At 43.5% G+C, this 25956-nt stretch overlaps 1 protein-coding gene across 1 annotated transcript in view; it reads left to right on the forward strand.

Annotated features, from left to right (window-relative positions):
- The window catches only part of LOC145406811 (uncharacterized), a 47031-nt gene extending 27394 nt beyond the window's left edge, over positions 1 to 19637 (forward strand). The window contains exons 7-11 of the mRNA XM_080277908.1: positions 8549 to 8678; positions 16954 to 17163; positions 17877 to 18011; positions 18774 to 18893; positions 19435 to 19637. Of these exons, the coding sequence (XP_080134034.1) occupies positions 8549 to 8678; positions 16954 to 17163; positions 17877 to 18011; positions 18774 to 18893; positions 19435 to 19608 (769 nt within the window). The 3' untranslated portion in view covers positions 19609 to 19637. The remainder of the gene's footprint in view (positions 1 to 8548; positions 8679 to 16953; positions 17164 to 17876; positions 18012 to 18773; positions 18894 to 19434) is intronic.
- Positions 19638 to 25956: the final 6319 nt, after the last annotated feature.

Below are 25956 nucleotides of genomic sequence, written 5' to 3' on the forward strand. Positions count from 1 at the left end.
GCTCATGCAGGGGGAGAAAAGCTTACTAGGTTCTCTCTCTCTCTCTCTCTCTCTCTCTCTCTCTCTCTCTCTCTCTCTCTCTCTCTCCCTCTCTCTCTTTCAAAACGTCAATAAAAGGCAGAGGTAAAAGGGATATTATTCAATTTGAGAGAGGGGGGGGGGCTGGCGTGCAGAAAGAATGAATGAGAGATTTTCAGATTGTCGTATTGTGACTGAATGACTGAAAGATATAACTGACTGATCTCTCTCTCTCTCTCTCTCTCTCTCTCTCTCTCTCTCATTAGAAAGAAGAAAGAAATACCAGAGATTCCAGCCCCTCGCGTCCCACTCATCTCTCTCTCTTTCTCTCTACTCATCTTACCCTCGAACAACTTAATTCCTCTCTTCTCCTCCTCCCTTCTCTCCCTTTTCTTACCTTTCCTCCCTCCTCCTTTATATCTCTCCTCCTTTCCCATTCTCTTCTTTCTTTCTCTCTTTCCCTCCTTCTTTCTCTCCCTCGTCATCTTTTCCATCCCTTTGTTTTTTCTCCCTCTTTCTTTCACTCCCTCTGTTCCATTTTACTCTCCTTTCTCTTTCTATCTATTCCTCCTCCTCTCTCACTTTTCGCCTCTTGTCTCTCTCTCCCTCCACTCGTCCTCTTATCTCTCTCCATCCTGTCCTCCTCCTCTTTTCCTCCCCTCTTCCTATCTCGTTTCTTCATCTTTTCTCTCCTCCTTCCTCCTTTCCTCTCTCTTACTCACTCTTTCCCTTCTCCATCTCTCCGTCCTTATTCCTTTCTCTCCTTCTTCATTTCTGCTCTTCTTTCCCTCCCTTCTTCTTCTCTTCCGTCTTTATCATCTTTCCCTCCCTCCTCCTCCCTTCCCTCTTTCCTCTTGTTTTTCCTCCATTTTTTGCCTCCTTCCTGTTCTTCCTTCTCTCTCTCTCTCCCCTTCTCTCCTTCCTATCATTAATCCCTGTCTCTAATTTGCATATGTGTTTTACCATTCTTTCTCTCTTTCTTTCTCTCTCTCTCTCTCTCTGAGGACCAATAAATGATACAAGTAAAATGCATTTTATTTGATCCGCAGAAGAAGAGAGAGAGAGAGAGAGAGAGAAAGCAGGAGGGAGGGAGGATGGCAGGGTGAGATAGGGGGGGAAAGAAGGAGGAAGGGAGGCAAGGAGAGAAGGATGGAGGGAGGTAGGGTGAGTAAAGGAGGAAAGGGGAGAAACAGGCAGGGAATGACAGAGGGAGTGAGGTGGGCAAAGCATGAGGTAGACAGTGACTGAATTGGTCAATGTGAGACAAGTAGGCAGGGTATGAGGGAGGCAGATAGAGTGGTAGGCAGTGGCGTCACCAGGGGTCAGATTTTTGGGGGGCTGTGGCCCTGGTGTAGGTAAAAGGGGGGGGCGAGCGAAGAGAGCCTATGGAGCTGGGGGTACGGGGAGGGCGCTGGAAGCCCCCCCGGAAAATTTTTCGGAAATTGCGCAGTTTTAGGGGAATTTTTGAGACCTATAGATGAAGAAAAAGTAAAATAAGGTCTTACAGGCTACCGTATTAATAAGAAACTTATAGGACACATGAATATTGATGGGCCTAATACTAGGTATCAGTAAACCTTATGATATAATGTGTACAGCGTAATTGTATAAAGCCTTTTTGCAGATAAGTTTTTCTTAAACTGCTAGTATTATGTGGTATCATAACGGTTTCTTAGTCTTACCATATTAAATCTGATAATTCAAAGAAGCTCAATGTATACAGATATAATTGCCAAGATTTATCTTCCATTACCGGTACTGTGATAGGAAAACAAAGCCATTCACTTTCCCACTCTGTACGTTTAGGACAATATATTTGCAACACTGAGAAATAGCCTAGGCCTAGCCAATTTAAAAATAAATCAATCAAAAAAATCCTGGCCTAAGCTTCATAAAATGACTACTGAAAAAGTTTGATATAGGGCTACTTACACGTCTGAATGGGTTCAGCTTTGAGGTTATCTGGGGTTGCTTGTGGCACCTCATTCCCAATAACAGCCACTTCTTGGCACTCATCTGAGTCATCTTTGGAGGTGCGGGTGCGAAAGAATTTCCTTATGTCACCCTGTCCCTGAGGATCTTTAGATGACCTTTTCATAACCTGAGTGGCTGCTGGCTGATATCCGCAAACGTATTATTGTAGAATAGCCTATAAAAGGGAAATGACATTCAGTTCTGACAGTCGAGTGTCGACTGAACCAAGTACTGATGACTGTATAAAGTACAGGCTAGATCTCATATCCGTAAAAACAAAAATGAACAGGTAAAGTGAGGTGGCTAGTAATATACCGGAACGTAGTAACGTCTATACAGCCACTGAAACCAATACATTCAAATAATGCCGAAAACAACACAGGATTTAGCCACAGTTCACAGACACTTCTCAATGTAAACAAACATTCCGACTTCCGATACTCTGAACATTCGAATTTGTGAAAAATTGCATAGATCAGATATTTTAGACTGCATAATCCAATTTTAAAGCTCCGTGATTGATATATACCATATTATATATTGTAAATATATAATAAGTTTGATAAATTTAATACAATCTTGCATTCTTTGTGCAATAAATATATTTCAAAGAAAACCAAGCTTGGAAAAAGTATATGAGAAACTAAAATATTATAACTATTATGATTTGAGTCAAGTTTACGTAAATTGTGAATAACTTATCATATTATATAGCTATAAATAATATTGTATTAAACTAATATGGATGCACGAATAAAAGTGGATTGGCGGTAGAGGGTTGGGGGAAAGCTAGGTGGGTCAATGCCGAGCTGCAAGCATACTATGTAAGCTGGTGATTTTTTATTATTATTATTTTGAGGGGCTTCAATTTTTGGGGGGCTGAGTCCTTGATTTGGGGGGGCTAAGCCCCCCTAGCCCCCCCCTGGTGACGCCACTGGTGGTAGGTAGGGTTTAAGAAAGGCAGGGTGTGACAGGGAAAGTAAGACAATGTGAGGCAGGCAGGGTGAATCAAGGAAAATGAAACCAGATGAGGCAGGCAGAATAAGGCACGGTGAGGCAGGCAGGTTGTGACAAGGTGAGGCAGGCAGTGTGAACGGAACCGATAAATCGTTGGAGCGTGTGAGACAGTTTGTGTTGGATGCCTTATTAATGATGTGACGGGAGGCAGGCAGGCAGGCAGGCAGGCAGGCATTTAGAGAGGTAGGAAAGAGAGAGAGAGAGAGAGAGAGAGAGAGAGAAAGAGAGAATAAAGTATAATTATCCCTCTAATCCTTTCCTCCACCACAATTACTTTTGATCCCAGACTCCTCCAAGACTCATTCATCAGGGTATGTATTCAGTATGGACGGTTGGTATTGGTGCCCAGATGGTGACAAGTGAAGGTTTGTACCACATATGATGTTTCTTGGGCGTCAGAGAACGGAGTATCTTTTTCTCCTAGACTCCTCAGAGTGTCATTTATCAGTCTCTTGGGTATTTGTCATCCATTTGTCATTCTCTCTCTCTCTCTCTCTTTCTCTCTCTCTCTCTGCGTGACGCGACCCCCCTGGGGACATTGCGTGGGGGTAAAAGAGAGAGAGAGAGAGAGAGAGAGAGAGAGAGAGAGAGAGAGAGAGAGAGAGAGAGAGAGAGAGAGAGAGAGAGAGAGAACTGGGCCTCCTGGAATTATCTTCTCTCTTTTACCTCCTCCTCTTCTCTCTCTCTCTCTCTCTCTCTCTCTCACATCAATAAACCTCGAACAAGTTGAAAATAAAAGGGAAAGTTTGGAACAGGATGAGAGAGAGAGAGAGAGAGAGAGAGAGAGAGAGAATGGAGAAATGAATTCCCCGAGCTAGGCAACTAAGGCCATATAGCCTCGCTGGGTTACAGGAGGGCGCTACCCCTCCCGGCAACGGTAGCCCGGGCGAAGCTCGAACTTGCGACCTCCCGATCACAAGCTCAGCGCGCTACCACTGTGCTACCGCGCTGCCAGAGAGAGAGAGTGAGAAGGGTAGGGGGAAGAGGAGATACAAGGACGGGGAAACAAAAGAAAGAGAGGTGAAGTGAAGAAGGGAAAGAGTGGAAAGAAGAATGGGATAATGAATGTGAAGAAAAGAGAAGATAAACAAAAGAAGAGAGAGAAACAAGAGAAAATATGTGATGAGATGAGGAGAGAATAAAGAATAGAATGGAGGAACTGGAGGTTAGGAAAGGAACGAAGTAGGAAAGCGAAAGAGGAATAAGCAAGGGAAGGAAAGCAGGAGAGAAATGGGGAAAAACGGAAGAAAAGAATAAAGGAAAGGAGAACGGAAGGTAGGAAGAAAGGGAGCGAAGAAGGGAGGACAGAAGGAGAGGTGAGTGAATCGAAATAAAAGTGTGAAGGGAGGAAGGAAGGAAGGAAGGTGAATGGAAAAGAAAGTAGAGGAACGGAAGAGGAGGAGGCGCAGGAAGGAGAATAAAGGGAGTAATTTTATTATAAGAAGGCAACAGGTTTCACCCCAAGAGAGAGAGAGAGAGAGACTGTAACATGTTTTAGCTTATTCTCGCTATCTACAGATAATATTATTCAGGTGTAGCACTGAAGGAATTGGTAAGGTACTTGAAGCGGTAACGGCGGCGGAACTGCACCGTTATACAGAAGCCCCCCATCTCTCTCCCTATCCTCTGACAGGGGGATGGTGGAATGCAGTGGGGGGCATGTCCAGCCAGGAGCCCACTCGGTTTGCTTTCAGATGAGCTGGGGCCACGACAGTGCAACGTGCATGACTCTTTGTCTGTCTGTCTGTCTGTCTGTCTCTTAAATCGTCAGGAATGCAAAAGGAGCCCAGTATAAAATGTTATCAGATTCATTTACTGAATTCTTTTCTTTGCTCCTCTGAACTTTTTCTTCTTTTTTTTCTGCTTCCTCCTCCTCCTCCTCCTCCTCCTACTCCAAAATGACCTTAATGCTTCGGCAAGCTGGGCAGAAAAATGGCAAATGAAATTCAACATAGAAAAATGCAAAGTACTTCATATTGGAAATAACAGCGTCCATGCGAATTACAAAATTAATAATATCCAGTTATCAAGTAGCTACGGACAATGAAAATATCTTGGTGTGATGATATCAAATTACCTAAAACAAGTAAGCAGTGCATTGAGGCGGTAAATTTGCAAACAAGCTGGTGGGTTTTATTGGGAAAACTTTCGTGTTTAAATAGGAAAAAGTCATACTTGCTTTGTATAGCTCGCTAGTGCTCCCCCATCTCGAGTAGAGGACACAGAAAAATGAGAGAAAATACAGCGAAGAATCACAAAAATGATACCACGACTGAGAATCAAACCATATCAGGAACACCTTGAAGAACTTTAATGATTTAATCTAACGAAACGCAGGTTAAGAGGTGATCTTACTGAAGTTTTCAAAATCATGATAGGATATGACAACTTAAACATGAAAATATATTTTGAAATAGACCAGTCGAGTCAAACTAGGAGTAATGGCTACCTAATTATGGGAAAGCTTTTACAGTCCCATAAAGCAAAATACTTCTTCAACAGAGTCGTAAATATCTGGAACAGATTACCCTCAGATACCGTGAACAGTATCCCAGTTACGACATTTTAAGACAAACTAGACAAGTACTTGCACGAGAATCCTCAGCTGACTTTTTTCTGTCCGAGTAACTTACTTTTACCAGCTACGTGTAAGTTCATTCCCCTTCTGTCTACAAGACAACCCGTAAACTTAACGTACCCGTACATATGGTCGCGTCAAGCCATTATAATATATTCAGTTTATTCAGTGCAAATAAAGTAAAATAAACACAGACTAGGATCTGCACAGATAGCCCTGAGTTAACGGTCACTACTCTTACTTTCGACCTGTGATGGGCTGTGGATCACTGAGGGTCCCTGTTAGTTCGTTGACCACCATCGGGATTTTTTTTTTTTTTTAATGTACAAGGGGTCACTGTTTCAGGAGGTAACTTATGAACTTGTCCGGCATAGGAGAGTTCCTTGTCTCACTGCTGCCTACCTTAAAAGCGCCAGGCAAGGCTGCAGCACCACCCCTGAACATCCACACTGTGCACTTTACAATCTCCATGCTATGTCAACAGACGCCCCGTTAACTCAACGTACCCGTACATAATTTCATGCCGTAGTTATTTGTTTATTTGAATACTTTTTCTTTCAGGTTGTCCAAACTGGTAGCTTATAGATAAAGTATTATAGACTGTAACTTTTCCGTTTCAGTCTTTCCTGTGAAATTTCATGTCAGTGTTTCCATGCTGCATGGTGGTCCTTCGCACTTTTTCCTGGAGGGTTTGGAGGCAGTGGGAGCCTTCTTGCTTTACTATCGTTATCCTTCAGCATGTAGAGTTAGATCTTGTAGTCACAGTCTACTCTGTAACAAGCAGCCTATATCTGACCATATGGTTTATTGCTGTTTGCTTTCCTTTGTCTTCCTCCTTCTCCTCCTCCTCCTCTTTCCGTCTTTTCAGTTCCTCCTTCCCTTTTTATCTTCCTCATGTATTCTTTCCTCCTAGCCTTCGCCTTCTCTTCCCAATGTTACCTCCTCCTCCTCCTCCTCCTCCTCCCTCTCATGCACTAACGAGAAGGGTGTCTCTCTCTTTCCCTTCAGCAGATGAACTTTGTCTGGGATTCTCTCTCTCTCTCTCTCTCTCTCTCTCTCTCTCTCTCTCTCTCTCTCTCTCTCTCTCTCTCACTCATAATTACCACTTCGCAGCATCTCACAATCCCCACTCCATATTGCCTCCCCTCCCTCTCTCTCTCTCTCTCTCATTCTTCGCTTTTTCCCCGAGTCAATTAGGAGATAAGGGTTAAGTAGTTCTGTGTGTGTGTGTGTGTGTGTGTGTGTGTGTGTGTGTGTGTGTGTGTGTGTGTGCGTGTGTGTGTGTGTGTGTGTGTTTGCATTGCGTTTGTTTGTATGTACAGTTTTGTCTTTATGTGTGTGTTCGTGTGTAAGGCAAGTTTGTGTCTGTGTATGTATGTATGTATGTATGTGCGTGTGTACGTGTGTGCGTAAAACGGGAGAGAATGAACACTTGGGATTGCTTTAATTTACATATTATTAACGACGCTGGTTTGATGAGGTTGAGTGTGTGCGTGTGTGTGTGTGTGTGTGTGTGTGTGTGTGTGTGTGTGTGTGTGTGTGTGTGTGTGTGTGTGTGTGTGTGTACGGGAGCGTAAAATGTGGACTCAGTTAATTCGTACTCCAAAATGAATGTCTCTCATAAGATAATACTCGTGTGTATAGGTGCAATATGCCTACTTAGAAGCAGGTGTATGTACAGGTGTTCAGTATAGGTTTAGGTGTAGAGCTGTGCACGTACAGTCGATGTACGTATAGCTGGTGTGTAGGTGTAGGTGTAAACGTGTGCAGGTAGGTGTACGTATGGGAGATGTGTTACGTGCAGGCAAGTATATGTAAAGCCGGTGTGTAGATTTAGATGTACATGTGTGTAGGTGTAAGTGTAAATTGAATCGACTCTCCCACACCCTTTAGTCCCTCTGGTTGTTACTAAACACTCTTCGCTTCAACTTGCTAAAATGATCAACTCTCCATCTTGACTGCTGAGTTGCAACAAAAGATTAATCCTAGAATATGATACTAGTCATGTAGAATTCCCTTGGAAGTGATGCAGAGTCATAGCACTACCTTTTCCTGCAAGTAAGCTAACCTGAACGTGAAATATGCTGCAAAAGGACGAAAATCTGGGCCAAGTTTAGGTGCACCAGCTACCGGTATACTTACTCTCACTTAATCCTGTTTCCCCTGAACGCTTAACTCTCACTCACTTCACTAACTTTCTGTCTAACTTTCTGTAACTTAGCGTCCGTAACTCTTCATGGCATCATTCTAGTTCGTTTTATTGCAACATGAAGATCACTAACCTCTCTCAGCTCAGTTGATAGTCAGGTTTGGTTAGCTCGGATAGTCGATTTGACCATAATTTACTCACCTTGGCGAAGATTTTCGTCCATTTGTAACTTAATTCTCGTAGATCCGTGGCTGAATAAGACAAAACTGCGGCTTTCTGCCCTTTCTACTGTTATTTGCTTTCTACCCTTTTCTTGTTATAGTTCAGCATTCAAGATAGAAGGATGCTAATTTTACGTCTAGTTGAAGTGACCAGAATATAGTAATTATGGAATTCGTTCCCACTTCACAGTTAAGACTTGTCAAAGTTCTTGCATCTGCGATTTAATAGTTAAATTGCAATGCCCCACTTCCATTAGGTGAACACAATCATTTATAGTAAACATGGAAATTCATTCCTACCTCATTACTTATTTAACTTTCCATAATCTAACCTTCTATAATCTTTAGTTCTTCATACTCTAACTGCTTAGCTGTCCATAAAGTAACATTACTTAACTCTATAGAGACTAACTCTCCATAACTCAGCGAACAAGAAGTGGGCAGAAATTGATTATCTTCTGTCATTACCTGTCTTGCTCTCCACATTCTAACTCTTCAATTCTCCATATTCTAACTCTACTTCAGTGTCCATAAACTAACTCTACCGTACGTAACTCTGCATTAATCAGTTCTCCGTAACTGCCCACACAGCGACGCGGCCGACCTCGAGGTGTTTGTGATAGAGGCAAGGGATCTGGTAGGACCCGACCCACTGGCTGCAGTAGACTCTTACGTGAGGGTGTTTCTTCTGCCTGACAAGTCTACTAACATGCAGACACGGGTAAGTTAGAGCTAGCTTTATTCTCTCTGTCTTAACATCTACTTCTTTCTCTGTTTCTGTCTGTCTGTATATGTATATTTGTCTGCCTATCTATTTGTCTATCTATCCATGAATCTCTCTATCTATTTGTCTACATATGTCCGCCTATCTGTCTGTCTGTCTACATGTCTGTCAGTCTATCACACTCAGTCTCTTCTCTGGCTGCAGTAGATTCTTACATAAGGTTGTTTCTCTTGCATTACAAGTCTACCAATACGAAAAGATGGGTAAGCTGGACTCTTTCTCTCTCTCTCTCTCTCCACCAATCAGCCAACTTTGTTCCTAAGCTTCTAATGTGTTCTCTCTTAAAGACTCATTTCACAGGCCAGGAAGTACAAGCCCGTATAAGAGAGAGAGAGAGAGAGAGAGAGAGAGAGAGAGAGAGAGAGAGAGAGCACGTTAACAATGATCCCTCTATATAAAATCACTGCTATTGAATATCTTGTGGTGAGGGGTGAGGGTGAGAGTGAGGGTGGAGATGAGGGGGAGGATGGGGATGAGGGTGAGGGTGAGGGTGAGGGGGAGGATGGGGGTGAGGGTGAGGGTGAGAGTGGGTAAGAGGGGGGAGGATGGGGGTGAGGGTGAGGATGAGGGTGAGGTTGAGGTTGAGGGTGAGGTGAGGTGTTAGGGGAAGTGATGGATGAAGATGGAGTGTGTCGCAGGAGAAATGAGAGAGAGAGAGAGAGAGAGAGAGAGAGAGAGAGAAGGGGGGGGAGAAAAGGGAACTATTATTTGGTCAAACAATCTTCCAATCCTCTCTCTCTTTCTCTCTCTCTCTCTCTCTCTCTCTCTCTCTCTCTCTCTCTCTCTCTCTCTCTCTCTCTCTCTCTCTCTCTCTCTCTCTCTCTCTCTCTCTCTTCTATACAACTTTTCTCCTCAAGTCCCTCCCTCCCCCCATCTCTCCTTCTTAACGAGATGTCTCCCTCCCTCCTCCCTCCCTATTTCTATTCCTCCCTCCTTTCCACCTTACCTTTTCGCTTCGCATCCCCCTTCCTCTCTCTCTCTCTCTCACACACACAAATCTCCAATATCCTATCTTCTCTCGCCTCTTTTTTTCTCAGCTCCTTCCTTCTTTTCTCCCTCCAGCTTCCTTCTCTCTCTCTCTCTCTCTCTCTCTCTCTCTCTCTCCTTCCTCTAGTATTCTCCCTTTTCTTCCAATCTCCTCTTTTCGCTGTCCTCCCTTCTTCCTCTCCCTCTCCTCCCTTCTTCCTCTCCCTCTCCTCCCTCCCTCCTCTCCCTTTCCTCTCTCTTTACTCTCTCTTCCTCTTCTCCCTCGCTCTCTCTTTTCTCCAGCATTTCCCTCCCCTTCCCCACCCCAAACCTTTTCTTCTCCCTCTCTTCCCTGCTGCTACCGTCCCTCCCCCACTTTCTCTCTCTCTCTCTCTCTCTCTCTCTCTCTCTCTCTCTCTCTCTCTCTCTCTCTCTCCACAGTGACGGTAAAATCATACTCAGCTTTTAGTGCCCCATTCCATACCACTTACCACAGTATTCCTCATTCTCTCTCTCTCTCTCTCTCTCTCTCTCTCTCTCTCTCTCTCATACCACCAAGTAAACGCCGTAAACTCCATGTGGTCTCTCTCTCTCTCTCTCTCTCTCTCTCTCTCTCTCTCACACACACACACACACACACACACACACACACACACACATACACACATTTTTCCCACCAACCCAGATGTTAGATAATGACATGCCAAATATTTTTTCGTTTCTTATTTTTCCTGCTTTTGTGGATACTCGACTTTCGCCTTGCACTGAGTATTGACAGGCTGAGTTGAGAGAGAGAGAGAGAGAGAGAGAGAGAGAGAGAGAGAGTGGGAGGGGGCAGTCCCATAGGACAAAATGAGGAGGGAGAGAAGAGTGAGAGTGAGGTGGAAGGGTAAAGGAGAGGAGGGAGGAAGGAAGAGAAGGGAAGGGGAGAGGGGAAGGGGGGAAGGAGAGGAGAAAGGGAGAGGAGGTTGGAGGAGGAGGAGGAGAAGGAGAAGGGAGGGTAAGAGGGAGGAGGGATTGTGAGGGGGAGGAGGAGGAAGATGTGAAAAGGGTGAAAAGGGTGATGGAAGAAAGGTGACAGGAATGCGGGAGACAGTGTAAGAAGAAGTGACAGTAAAGGTTACAGGTTAGAGAAGGATGAAGGTGGGGAGGTGAAAGGGTGAGAGGTAAGGAAGGAAGGTGAGGGGGAGAAAGGGTGAGAAGTAGAGGGAGTAAAACGGGGAGTGAGAAAGGATCCCCTCTGCTACCCGTAAGCAATGAGTGTGTGTCAGGATGTAAGGTGAGTGCCTTATTCTCTCTCTCTCTCTCTCTCTCTCTCTCTCTCTCTCTCTCTCATTTCATTATTTATTCTTATTTCCTCTCCTGCATTTTCGTCGCCTTCCCCTCTCATGTTTCACTTTCTTCCCTTCCCTTTCCTTCCTTCTGTTGCCTCTCCCTCCTCAACATTTTTCTCCTTCACTTCTTTCCTCCTTCCTCCAGTTTCCTCCCACGACTCATTTCCTTCCCCCTCGTTTCTCTCCAACTTTCCCTTCCTCTCCATCCCCTTCTCTTTCCACTCCTCCCCGTCTTCTTCCTGTCTTACTGTCCCTCTCTCCCATCTGTCTTCCACAATTTCGCTTCTCCACTCATTCCTCCTCCACTTTTTTCCTCCAACAGCTCAATTCCTTCTCCCTCTTTTCTCTCCAATTTTTCTCTCCTCTCTCCACCAATCACAGCTAACCTCATCACCTCCCCTTTGGGTTCCTCCTGGCCTCTTTCCTCCTGAGATTTGTTAATAATTATCCATGTTTGTTGGTTTGCTTTTAATCCTCCTTTATTTATTAATGTATTCATTTTGGTTCACACTCTCTTTCTTCTTGGGATTTATTATTCATGTTTCTTTTTTTTCATTTTGTATTAGTTTTTCTCACATGCTCGGATTTATTCATAATTAATCTTTTTATCTTTTTATTTAATAAGTTTATCATATTTTCGCTCCCATGCTCATTCCTCCTTGGATTTGATATTACTGTTCCGTTTTTTACCTTTCGTTTCATTAATTGATTTTTAAACACTTTTTTTTGGCATTTGCTATCACTGATTTATTTCTGCATTTTTATTGCATTATATTTCGACCCACGCTTTTTCGTCATGGGAATTATTTGTCCCTTGAATAATTTTTCTTTTTATTAAATTTTCTTGTATCATGGTCTTGTGCCTTGAGAATAAATATTTTTCCCTCTTTCTTCCTATTCCATTTCTTTTCGTTTCACGCGCTCTTTCGTCCTCTGACTTTCTTCTTTTTTCTCTTCGCCATGTATATATATTTCTTGTCTCAAACGGTCTTTCGTCTGGAATTTGTCATTTTTCTTTCGTTTACTGTTTTCGTTCGGTCTCAATTTCGTCATGGGATTTATTATGTCGTATTTGTATCTCCCTTATGATATTAATTTATATTTTGCATCATTTTATAGTTTGCGTTAGTAACACACAGAGGGGGAAATGGGGATCATTGTGCTACGGAATGAAGGAGGAAGGGGAAGTGGGGAGGAAGGAAGGGGATGAAGAGGAGGGAAAGTGAATGAAGGGACTAGAGGAGGAAGGGTAGAAGTGGGGGAGAAGGAAGGATGGAGGAGGAATCCAGGGAAGGTAGACGAGTGTGAGGATGGGGGAGGGGAGATGGTATGATGGAAGAGGATGAGAAGGATGGGAGGTGTGGAGGAAAGCAAGATGAGATTGCAGCAGAGGAAAAGGTGGACTAATTAATATTTATCAACTACGTGAGGGTAATTATGGCAGATTCCAGTTTTTGTTAAAGTTCCAGTCTATTACACAGACTGCGACATGCAACTGTCGAAATTACAAGTCAGATCTTTAGGCTATGAGTACGAACAGGCTTGAGTAAAGAAAAGAGTGGAAGAAGGTTCGAGAGAGATCGAGATCAAGAGAGAGAGAGAGAGAGAGAGAGAGAGAGAGAGGCCATGGATTTAGTCTAGCTCCGCCCACCTGTTGCTGCGTCAGACCCACCCACCCCACTACACTCTTCTCCCATCCACCCCTACCAGACCCTTACCCACCACACCCACACCCACCACACCCTCGCCACCACACTCACACCTACCTCGCCCACACCTACCACACACCCGCCACACCCACCACACCCTCACCACCACACCCACACCTACCTCACCCACACCTACCACACACCCGCCACAGCCACACCCACCCCACCCACACCTACCTTAACCACATCTACCCTACACCCGCCACATCCACACTCGCCACACCTTCACCTACCACACCCACACCCACATCCACCACACCCACAACCACCACACCCACGCCCAAACCCACCAAACCCACACCCACCACACCCATACCCAACACACCCACACCCACCACATCCTCACCCCCCCTCACCTGCCTCTGCCCTCAGGTCAATACCTTAACTTGCATCCCTCCCCCTCCTGCTTGCCTCCACACTCCCATCCCCTGCTTCTCCTTTCTCTCCCATTCCCCTCCACTCCCCTTTTTTTCTCCCCCTCCTTTCTTCCTTTACTCTCCCATGTCCTCCCTTCCTTTTTCTCACCTTCTTCCCTCCTTTCCTTCTGCATCTTCGCCTCACTCTTCTGTCCCCGTTCCTCTCCTTGGGTTTTTCCTTTACCTTACCCTCCGTCCATTTCCTTCCTTACCCCCTCTTCCTCTTCCCCTCCCTCTCCCTTCCCTTCTTCTTCTCCCTTCCTCCATTCCTTTTCTTTCTCAACCTTTAGTTCTCCCTGCCCTCTCATTTCCACCCTTCACTTCCTCGCACACCCCCTTCTTTCCCTGTCCCTACCTCACCCCCCCCCCATCTTTTCCCCGTCTCCCATTCTCTCCTTTTCCTCTCTCCCCCCTCCTCTTCTCTGCCTCCCTCTCCCTCACTCTCTTCCTCTTTTCCCCACCTCCCTTCCTCACACACTCGCCCTCCTCTCTCCCACCCTCTCTCCTTCGCCAGTCCTCCCTGTCTCCTCCTCTCCCTTTCCCTCACTCACTTCCCCTTCTCTGCCCCCTCCCCCCTCACTTCCTTTCCGTCTAGAATAATCCTTGTCATATTCTCATAAAACAGATACCACATTCTACCCGATAACAAAAAGCGTGGGACACACCAATAGACCTCTTGCTTCTCTCTCTCTCTCTCTCTCTCTCTCTCTCTCTCTCTCCCTAAGGTACCAGGTGGTATAATGCAGGCAGGGAGGAAATATAAGGTATGTGGTATAAGGTAGGTGATGCAATACAGGCGGTATATGGAAGGAGTATAAGACAGGTGGTGTAGGCCAGGTGGTAAAAGACAGGTAGGTGGTGTAGGGTAGGTGGTATAATGCAGGCAGGTGTATAAGGCAAACAGGTGGTACAGTGTTTATGGCATGTAGCAAGTAATATATGGCAGACAGGTGGTATAATTCAGATGGTATAAGGTAGTTGGTATTAGGCCGTTGGTATAAGGTAACTAATATAAGTCAGATGGTATGAGACCAGTAAGTGATATAAGTCAAGTGGTATAACTCAAGTAGTGCAAGTCTGATGGTATTAGACCAGTGGTGTAAGGCTGATGATGTGAGGCAGGTAGCACAAGACCTATGATATTAGGCTGATTGCTAAATGCTTACGGTATAAAGCTGATGGTATCAGGGAGGTGGTATTAGGCTGGTGATATATAGCAGGCGGTATAAGGCCGGAGGTAAGATGGTGGTATAAGGCAGGTGGTACAGCGCTGTTGTTATAAGGTCGGGGTATAGGGCAAGTGGTATAATTCTTGTGCTATAAGGTAGGCAGGTGGTAGAAGGCAACCTGGGGGTATAAAGTACGAGGTATAAGGCAGGCAGGTGGTAGAATGCAAGCAGATTGTATAAGGCATATGATATAAAGTGGGCAGCGGTTATAAGGTAGATGGTATAACGGTGGTAGTATAAGATAGGCAGGTTGTACGAGGTAGATGGTATATGGCAGGCAGATGGTATAGGACAAGTGGTATGAATCAGGCAGGTTATATATACCGTATATGAGTTGTGTTAGGCAAATGGTTTAAGAGCCAAGTGGTGTAAAACAGATCGCATAAGATGGTTGGTATAAAGCAGGTGGTATAAGGCAGGCGGTGGTATAAGGCAGGCAGGTGGTATAAGGCAGGCGGTGGTATATGGCAGGCAGGTGGTATAAGGCAGGCGGTGGTATATGGCAGGCATGTGGTATAAGGCAGGCAGGTGGTATAAGGCGGATGGTATAAGGCAGGCAGCCCACTGTAGCGCTTGTATTGATCACCCTGCCATACCTGGCCTGTTGCTGTCATCAGTACTCTCTCTCTCTCTCTCTCTCTCTCACACACTCTCCGGAACCATTAAAAACTTGAGGGAGACAGTTCCAGGGTTGGCCAGTTGCATACGACTGAGAGTTACAGTTGAGAGAGAGAGAGAGAGAGAGAGAGAGAGAGAGAGAGGGGCCCATTACTCTGACTAACGTGATTAATGTACCTTATCTGATTGCAAATTTGAGTGAAAATCTGTAACCAATTCATGTAGGTTCTTCTTACTCTCTCTCTCTCTCTCTCTAGGAATGTCATTGGGGGGCATCAAAAAGTTCCTTATTAAGACAGTCTGAACTCAATAACATCATGCCAAAACGACAGAGGCAAGTACTGGTGCGAGAGAGAGAGAGAGAGAGAGAGAGAGAGAGAGAGCGAGAGAGAGAGAGAGAGAGAGAGAGAGAGAGAGGTATGGTGACTAATACGATGCTGTTGTTAATGATGGTGATGATGATGGTCGACATGTTAAGAATGTTGAGTGACATGAGGAGGATGAGAGCCCAAACTATCATCATTATCATCATCATCACCATCACCACGACCACCACTGCCACCACCACCACCACCACCATTACCACCATCATTACGAATATCATCATCATCGTCATAACCACCACCACGACCACCACCACCACCACTTCCACCATCACTACGAATATCATCATCATCATCATCATCACAACTATGACTCACCTACTAATAAAAGAATCATTAAATAAAAGTAAGAGAAATAGATTAAAAAAAAAAAAAACGGCAGTTGTTTAATATAAGAGTTTCTCTGACGGCAAACAGTCTGGCTCAACAGCGTGGAAGCAATTAGTGTAGCATCCACATGTACTATACATTCATAGTCATCATCGGCGTTGTGTTCGTGTGACGTGGTGAGACGATGTGGTGTTGGTGTTGCGGGTTGGTGTACATGATGGTGGTGGCGATGATGGTGTGGTGGTGGTGTGGTACGGTGTGACGTAAGGCTGTGGGTTGGTGATGGTGGTGGTGTGATGCTGATGAAATTTAGGGATTAGGCTGTATATGGTTCGGGTACTTCTAAACACAGTGGAATCAAACTCTCTCTCTCTCTCTCTCTCTCTCTCTCTCTCTTTGTCTCAGCTCTTCTTGTCACAGTAATTGGTTTGGGGATTTTAAGTGATTTTTACCACAGGCCTGGGATGGGACGGGTATTATAATGAGTACACTTTCTTTATTCACATGTTTCTCTCTCTCTCTCTCTCTCTCTCTCTCTCTCTCTCTCTATACCACTGAACTGTGACGTAAGCAGCAAATTGACGATAATCTGAGCCAATTTAAGGTGAACAAACTATAGTGTTCTTGTAATTTGAGATTGATTATTTATTTACTTAGTGTTTTGGGGTGACTTCATATGTCACCCTAGCTACTCGGCCAACTTCACCTCTCACCACCCTAGGCAGCCCTAAGCCACTTGCCTTTCTGCCCTAGGTATGCCGGCACTCCAACAACCTATCTACCCTCATCATCATCATCATCATCATCATCAGCCGTTTGAGTGTTCACTGCAGGACCGGTCTATTCCGACTGAAGTGGGGACGAAGCAGTCTATATATCTCGACCAAGTGACTTAGGCTGTTTGGTAGAGATTGTATGTAGGGTGAGAAGTGTGACTGTAATGTTGCAGTGGCTTTGGATATGTGTGTAGTCTGTGAACCAAGTGTAATCGGCCAGCGCAAGTCGACTGGGTGCAAGCATACTTTATAGTACGCGACACTGGTTGAACAGCAGCACCCTTTAGGTCCGCCAAAGCAGTACGTGTCCGGGTGAACACTCCCAAAGTTTATTACCCTGGTGGGGCGCGAACCCTCATTCTCCCATGTGCGAAAACGCACACTCTGCCACTGTACCACAGAGGCTCTATCTACCCTATGCCAGCCTAATTTTTCTGTCTTTCTACCCTAGGTATGCCGACGCTCCAACAACCCTACTTACCGCGAGAGGTTTCTTTTCGCCCTGGAGGAGGAGGAGGCCGGCCTGAGATGCCTCGCGTTTTACATGTACGCCTCGGACAAGTTCACCAACACGCTTATAGGAGAGGCGACGTTGAGGCTGACTGACCTCAGCCTTACCTCACCCGCCACAATCACACTCACACTCACCGATACTGGACAGGTGGGTGCTGGCTTTATGTCCGAGGAGTGGCTGTGATATATCGTCACACTGGGGTTGATTTCACCTAGTGGGTACTGCTGGGTGTAGACTAATGATGCTCTAGTGGGTCAAGACACTGCAAGCGGATGTTAGCCAGGTTGTACATCAGAGGGTTGGTTAGGGTTTGTTCTTTACAAAATACCGCTCAGGGATGAACGGTTGGTTAAGGCCATATTTGTTTGAAATGAGTAACCTACCCGGGAACCCTATGCTTCTGATGGAGGCATGCATAACTAGATGATAGATAAATAAACAGTATCTGTAGATTGTATAAATGTGAGCGTGTGTGTGAGTGTGTGTGTGTGTGTGTGTGTGTGTGTGTGTGTGTGTGTGTGTGTGTGTGTGTGTGTGTGTGTGTGTGTGTGTGTGTGTGTGTGTGTGTGTGTGTGTGTGTGTGTGTGTATGTGTTTGTAGGTTAGATCTAAGTAGTTACGTATGTGTTTAAACTGATGTAGTGTATAGATGGACATATGTTTATGCTATGAGCTGGGAGTATAAAGGTATGCAGTGTACAGACGGCTGTATGTGAGTATGCTGTGTGTATGTTGAAATGGTTGTCTACAGGTACTACGTAGATTAGTGTAGTGTGTATAAAGGATTATGCATAGACCCTTTATAAAATACTAACAAGTCATATCCCTCTCTCTCTCTCTCTCTCTCTCTCTCTCTCTCAGAGAGGTGTGGGCCACGGGGAGATCATGTTTTCACTCTCCTACCTACCGACGGCCGAGCGTCTCACAGTGGTGGTAGTTAAAGCTCGAAGTCTTCAGTATGGGGACGACAGAACGACAGGAGATCCATTCGTTAAGGTCAGCACTCTCTCTCTCTCTCTCTCTCCCAAAACTGCCACTGTTGTTCTGGTATGACTGTGTAGAGCTGGGTCTCATAAAATTCATAAGGAGGAACTTTTTGGTGCTCTTTAGGAAATTAAGAGAGAGAGAGAGAGAGAGAGAGAGAGAGAGAGAGAGGGAATAAGACCTTACGGTTCGTGGTTATTACCCTACCAAGTCAGTCATTGCCTTTTACGAGTGTTTTTGCTTTGGTTTTGTGCACATTCTTAGTTTCCCTCCACATATTCAAGTAAAAATTATTCTGGGTTGTGTGCATGTTGTTGTGTCGTGTTGTTTACTAGTTTTTATTTTTCCTCTTTTTTAAAATCATTGTAATTTCTGTTTCCATAGTAATAAGTAACGACAGCTTTTGCACCGTGTATGAGCCAGTGTATCTCAGCTAGCTCTGTTTACTCCTTCCTGCTGGACCTTCAGAGTTAACGTTCCTCAGAGTGGCAGAGTGGTAGGGATTATACTGAATGTAAAAAAAAAAGATAAGTATCATAATATCCATTCCAAAAAAGCTTGAGCATTAGTAACCCCTGCAGTCCGATGACGTATTTAATGTTATATACCTATTACCACCAGGCGATATTATTCAACACTACGGCAGGCGTCTAATATCGAGAAGTCTAATTTAGGCTGCTTCTAACCCACCCAGTTCGAAAAGTCTCTCCTAAACTGGTGGTAACAAGAATAATATGAAAAATACGTCTATCTTTCTGGTTATTTACCCGACAGGTGTATGTGCTTCAGAATGGGAAGAAAGTAATGAAGAAGAAGACAAGTGTGAAGCGAGATACCCGTTCTCCTGTCTTCAACGAGGCTATGATCTTTTCTGTACCTGCTCCTGCCCTACACGTGAGTTGAAAGAGATAGTTAGATAGATTGATAGATAGATAGAGATAGATAGGCAGATAGATTGATAAAGAGAGAGAGAGAGAGAGAGTAATTTCTAGCTTTATACCTTGAACATATCAATATGAATAAGCAAATTTTATATATATATATATATAAACAAGAGACCACTATATGGATAGAGGTAGACAGAGTAGACATATCTATCTATCTATCTATCTGTCTATCTATTTATTTATCTATCTAGCTATATAATGAAATAAGAGACAACTATATGAATAGAGGTAGACAGAGTAGACAGATGAACAGAGACAATCTTTTACCTCTTTTACCCACCCAGCCTGTAACAGACAGACAGGACGTACAAGAAGACAACCCCTTACCCACCCAGCCCATAACAGACAGACAGACTGTAGATGGAAAGAAAACCCCTTTACACCCCAGCTAGCACAACTAAGTCCAACAACTAGAGTGATTGCTGGAAACAGATACCAGGGAGTGTAGATATACTGATTAACCTCTAGTCCCTCTCTCTCCCCAACAGAACATTCAGCTTCGAGTGACCGTGGCGGAGACGGGAAGCGAAGGGTCCCCAGCGAAGGCAATCGGGCACGTTATAGTGGGCACGCAGGCCACGGGAAAGGCGCTGTCTCACTGGAACCAGATGATGTCCGCTCTGAGAAAGCCCATCGGGATGTGGCACCCCCTCAGGAAGTAGCGGAAAGATAAGATGACAGAGAGAGAGAGAGAGAGAGAGAATAGCTACAGGTGGAAGAGACCGCTATAGGGAAGATAAACAGCTATGGAAGGAAGAGGCAGATGGAGGTAGCTATAGAAAAAAAAAGCAAGTGGGATGGAGAGACAGCTATAGGATGGAGAGAGAGAGAGAGAGAGAGCTATATAGGAAGGGTAGACAGCTATGGAGTGGAGAAATTTCTGTGATGGGGAGACAGCTGTTTGAGAGAGACATGTACAGTATGGGATAAGAATAACTCTATACCTTCCCATAACTTGGACAAACCACCTCACAGTGGGCTGTACTCCATTAGGCTTTGGACATACGTAACACCTCTTTCTCAGCGATATACTTTGCACTTAACACCTCAGTCTCCCCTTGCATATTAGTGTTGCAAACAGTGTCGATATGAAGATTAAATAAGTAAGATACGAGATAATGTTGAGATAATGTATGTAAATTAAGTTACTAAGGGAGAGGTGCTACGAAAGCCAACTGTGCTACCTAAATGTGGCCTTAAACATGCTTCTGGTTCATGACTGAGAAGTAAAAGGCACAGATTCTTTTTTTTGGCTCAAAACAACTTTATAACGAATCATAAACAACTTTAAATGAAGAAATATTCTGCTTCAATAGAATTAATAACAAAATAAATGAAGTGGAATGGGCGGTTTTATTGCACCCCTTTCTTAGCGATTTACTCGTATTTTGCATGTTACATCTTAACATTCGTTTGTATGTTAATTATATGGTTCCACTATCGATATAGTCTGTATCAAGACATTATAAAGAGGCATTGATGTGTAATGTGCTAAATAAGTGGTTAAGAAAGAAGTGCTGCAAAGTCTACAAAGCCACCTAGAACAGCTGCCAATCCTTAAGGAGGTTCCCAAGGGGTCAGAATGAAATGTGACAACTGGAGTATCCACCGTAAATTAATTTCATTTAATCTGATGACGTGCTCTTTTGTTTTATCCCTACTACCAGTGCTGGAGAGGGACGGCTTCACGTGGTGGCATCGACATAACCAGGCTACTCCTCTGCCCGGTTATACAGACGTCCCTCACCTCCCTCCATATCCCCCGATAGGAGCTTAGTGGACTGCAGGAGGACAGCCTCAGCCTGCAGACCACAGGTTCACGTGCATATGAGCCTGGAGCTGCAAAAAAAAAAAAAGTAACCGGATTTAGGGGGTAAGTGAAAAGTGAGGTGCTAAAACGAATTGTTTTTAGGGTATACACATGGATACCATGCTTTTAAGGTATACATAGTGAGCTCAGTATGTTTATAGGGTCTGGTATGTTTATTCGGTATCCATATTGAGTATGGTATATTTATAGGAAATTTACATAAGGCCTCGTATGTCTATAGGGTATATAATTATATGGGGCCTGGTATATTATGAGTCATGGTATTTTACAGGGAATATATATGGTCCCTGGTATATGTATTGGGTATATATACATAATGCAGCATGGTATATTTATAGGGTATACATATAGGGCCCGGTATGTTTATAGGGTATACATATGGGGCCTGGTATGTTAATGGTGTATACGTATGCGACTCAACAGTTGTACGGTCTTCAAAAGGGGGAATTCTGGTATGTTTATAACATGTACATATGGGAACCCGATATATCTGCAGGGTATACTTATGATCACCATTTGATTCAAGAGTATAGAGACTGGGAATATGTTCATAGGGTAGAGTTGAGTGTTGATAATCCTACAGTAGGTTAACTTATTCGTGTGAACCTAGTCATGCTTATTACCATGCAACTCAGCGTACTGTGTCATGCACACCACATCACCGCCATCTCTTACCTTTGCATTGTTTCCCCAGGGTGGTCAAGGATTAAGAGGAATGCGTATCTTACCTCAGTCCCTCTTTCCTGTGAAAAGAATGGATTTAGGAAGGACTTTGTTGGAGGCTGTGTACTGAAGACCCTATACAGAATGCCCATAAGGTGGAACGGATTCATAATTTGCAGCTTCACCTACTGACGAGTTTACGATACTTTTCATCTGAGTCTTAATTTCAGATGAATGAGAATTCGTACCTTGAGAGCTTTTGTTACTCTTGCACTGTAGGTTTTAAATGTGTTCGGAGTGGTGAGCACACAAAACCTGTTTGTTTACATGTTCCTGTATGTATATTTTTCTGTTGATTTACCGCTGTTCCTTTTTTATTGGGTCTATGTAGTTATACATGATATAATATCTGTTTACTACGCTTTAGGGAAAGGAGGACGCTTTTAAGTTGTTATAGTATTGGTTGTTTTTAACATGATTACTATGGGTGGCGTTAAAGCTGATATCAGTAAGCTGAAGAATAAATTTGTAAGCGAGGAGTTTTCATAATTTTGAGATTGGAGTGGAACCAGATCCCAATGGATTTTAAAGGTTTACTGAATTGAAATTCCTCGTTATGCACAGCCTTTTTAATGATCATTATTGTTTTTAAATCCATGGTTATTAACGGAATATTACCTGTTGAAGTTCCATTGATACTTGTAAAGATAATTTGTCAATTTCTCTCAACTTACAGTACGGTACGGTGGTATGGAGAATGTTGTGATATTTTGGACCACATCACCAACATATAACGAGGGCTTACTGTAATGAACATAACTGAGACAGCTTCCTTCCCCGATCTGCATCTGTTAACCATCGAGCCATCCGAAACAAATTACACTGTGAACTGTATGGCTTGTTGATACAAGGCACTGCTATAGTCCGTTTGTTTTTACAAGAAGGGCACCCCCACGGCGTCAATAATTAACCGTAAAAGTCATGCTGTTTGACGAGTCGTTCATGATGAGGTAGGAATGAGTCCCCATATTACGACTCAGATCGATCCTCCAGTTTGATAGGAATCAGGGACAGTGGTGTAGCCAGGACTTTAAAGATGGGGTGGCTAACTTTAGTAATGAAGTGGTACAAAAACTTCTGGAGGAGTCAGAGGATATTCCCCTGGAGGTATTGGGGTACCAGGTGCATTTCATGGGTTAGGGATCCTCGTCAGGTCATAACAAACACAATGTAGCACATTCATGTTATCCATCGACTCTGCTGCAAGCACTATTAGCTTTAATGAAGTCCTGATTGATCACCAACATTGCAAAAACATCTTTGTGATGCCCTGCATCCATGAGACGTCCTCTTAAATTTCTTCTTGTTACTTCCAAATTATTTTACTTACCTTTGGAAAGACTTTTCGAACTGAAGGGATATATTATGGCATTATCTATCCCCTCCAGTTCAAAAAGTCCATCTTAAGTTAAATCAGATCATTAGAAGATGGCAAGACAGTAAAAAAAAAAAAATGTTCCGAGCAGAGTGAGTTAAGCTAGAAACACACACACACACACACACACACACACACACACACACACACACACACACACACACACAGTTTATGAAGGACTAAATGGGTGACAAGTTCCACTATGGCGAATGCAGTAATTCCTCACTGAACACTTGGTTTGCACTTGGGAACTACTGTGTAAACTGGAAATCATGACAATATCAAGTGTTATGGTCCAGCAAGAAAGGATATCTTCTCAAATATTAAAAAGAAAGATCATATTTTAGGCTGCAAATCAGTGTGAAAATGTGCATAATGTTCTGACTGAATGTGTCTGTACAGTTTATATTGAATAAGAAATGTATAACTATTGGCTGATATATTTGGATGAATGTTAGTGTACAGCGCGTTAATATTGATTCTTTACTGTAGATCCTTGCTTGTAAATGCTGAATAATGGCGTGTTCTGTGAAAAGCGTCGATGTGGTGATTTCATAGTTTTATGGTGAAAAATGTGTTGATCGTATTATTATTATTATTATTATTATTATTATAAAAGCATAAAAATAAGAGCTGGAAGAGTACAAGCATACTATAAGTTAGTGTTACCTAACTGAGACACACTCATAGCAAGAAGAATAACAGGAGGAAATGATACAAAGCAACTAAAAGACGAAAAAAAAAAGAAGTAACATAAAGCAGTGAGAATATAAAGGACAAAGTGTTGCAATAGAAATGGTGCAGCAAATCCAGCAACGCTCATGCAGAAGAGTTAACTTCTGAAAATAGAGGAATTACTGTACTGGCCTATTCTGGGGTAAGATTCTCGAACATAAGTTTACGATGAATTTTTTGACGTACCTTTGATTTTTTTTTTTTCAGGAAGAGATAGAGACAGGAAGATTTTGTATCGTCTTTTTAGTATACTTCCTGCAGAAAACAATGTAACTTACAATAATTTTCCTCTCATAACGTGATATGTGTTTTTGTAGGAGAGACGTGAGACGTGGGAAGAACCAGTACTCTCCATTCCTTTGTCCCTCCTGTAAAAACAAATCAGGATTACTTTATAAGACCGTATTTTTATCGGCTTAGGGGGGTTTCTAGCACCTCATTCTTAGCGATTGATTTTACATATTAGACCTTGATATTCTCTTAACTTTTAATTACGCCCATTAGGTTATCAACAATGGAATGTAAAAATAATATACAATTGAATATCAAAACGCCACATGTTGGAATAACCTGGTTAGGAGGAGGTGCTGATACGCTTTCTGCCGTTAGTAATGCTTACGGTGTCATTGGCTTAAGTGGCTTTCTAGCACCTTTTTCGTGGTCATTAACTTCCCATACTATCCATTAATATTATACTTTGTGCAGTTTATATCATTTTAATATCGACATAGATGCCTGGAGGTATCTTGCGTGAGAATGGCTAAGTCTGCTGGTGAAGGCTTTGGTGCGGCAATGGGAATGTGTCCGGCTCTGGGGAATGGCTTCAGAGCCTATTTCTCGGGACCATTGGTCTATCCCAAGGCCCAGTAGTCCTCCTATACCTCCACATGTCTCCACTTTCGGCGCTAACACCCACCGCCCATACTGAATACATGCTACAGGACTGGTGTATTGGTATTAGCGGGGGTACTTTTACGGCATGTCGGCGGGTCTTCTGGTAGATCACTGAAGTCTGCATTATGAAATTCTAATCCTTAAACTGTTCCCTGTCCCAGCCGGGATTCGATCCTTGGTCCATTATGACTGCAGGCCGCCTCTCTACCGATAGTCTGCTAGTGTGGGCGTGGATGTGGCAATGGGAATAACAAATGCAAGGTAGACATTGATAACGCTGACTGGGCCACCCCCACTACAACACAAAAAATCACCCAGTAGAGTGAAAGAGGAGCGCTATATGTGGTTCACCCTGCATTGTATGTTAGAGGGTACTACTGTACTATATGAAGGAATAAACTGGTAAAGAAAAGGTGCTAGGGAACTGCTCTAGCTGACTATTATACGGACCCTTATGTGTGTGTGTGTGTGTGTGTGTGTGTGCGTGCGCATTGGTGGAGGTTGCTGCATAATTTCCTGCACTCTGCCAATGTCATGTACTCACATCCTCTCTTTAAACACACTGAGTCTAGGGATGTACTTTCAAATTTAGTTTTGCCATCTTCAGGCAGTTTTATTCAGAGTGGATTAGACCTTCCAGACTGAATGGGGTAGATATTGCCTTATTAAACCTACTCTATGTAAAGGGTATTTCCTAAGCGAATAAACTGTCTGGTGAAACAAGAGTAAACCTAAAAATACGTTACCCAGCTTCAGGGGATTAAACCATGGGCCTCAGTCACACGTCACCCACCACACCGTATCGGGTCATATTCTAAGTGACTTTAGGGATCCCCTAATAACTCTTCCTTAGCAATTTGTTCTGGATTACACCTCCATTCCCTCTCTTGTGTTATAGATACAAACCATGTCGATTAAAATAAAAAAGCTATGTAACTGACATACACGGGGATGTTAAGGCGCAGTAGGCAAAACAAATCACCAAGAAAGGGGTGCTATGAAGCCTTCTATGTCCCCTACAATATAGTCCATACATTCTTCAAGGGTTCGGCTTTTCAGCTGTGTTTTCACCAAACTTTAAAGAGGCTAATCATTTTCTTGACTACCAGCTCTGTATTCATATCAGTTCCCTTACCAATACTTAGCCCAGATACCCAAGTGGCATTGGAGATTTGGTGAAACCTCTTCCTGAGCAGATTTTTGCATGTTATACCTCAATATCCTCTTTTATGTTAGTGATGTATACTATGTCAATACTGAAACATGCCTCAGTATCCTCATGTAAATTATTGATGTACATTATGTCGATACTGAAACGATATTGATTATATGGAGGAGAATGTTAAGGTGTTGTAAAAAATAGGTTGGTAAGAAAGAGGTGCTACAAAGCCTGTTCTGCCAGCTAGAATGCAGCCCTGAATGCCCAGACTGGACCTATGTATGATGATGGTG

Source organism: Coenobita brevimanus, chromosome 71 (genome assembly GCF_032717465.1).
Source record: "Coenobita brevimanus isolate Jiangsu-jjx chromosome 71, ASM3271746v2, whole genome shotgun sequence".
Lineage (NCBI taxonomy): Eukaryota > Metazoa > Arthropoda > Malacostraca > Decapoda > Coenobitidae > Coenobita > Coenobita brevimanus.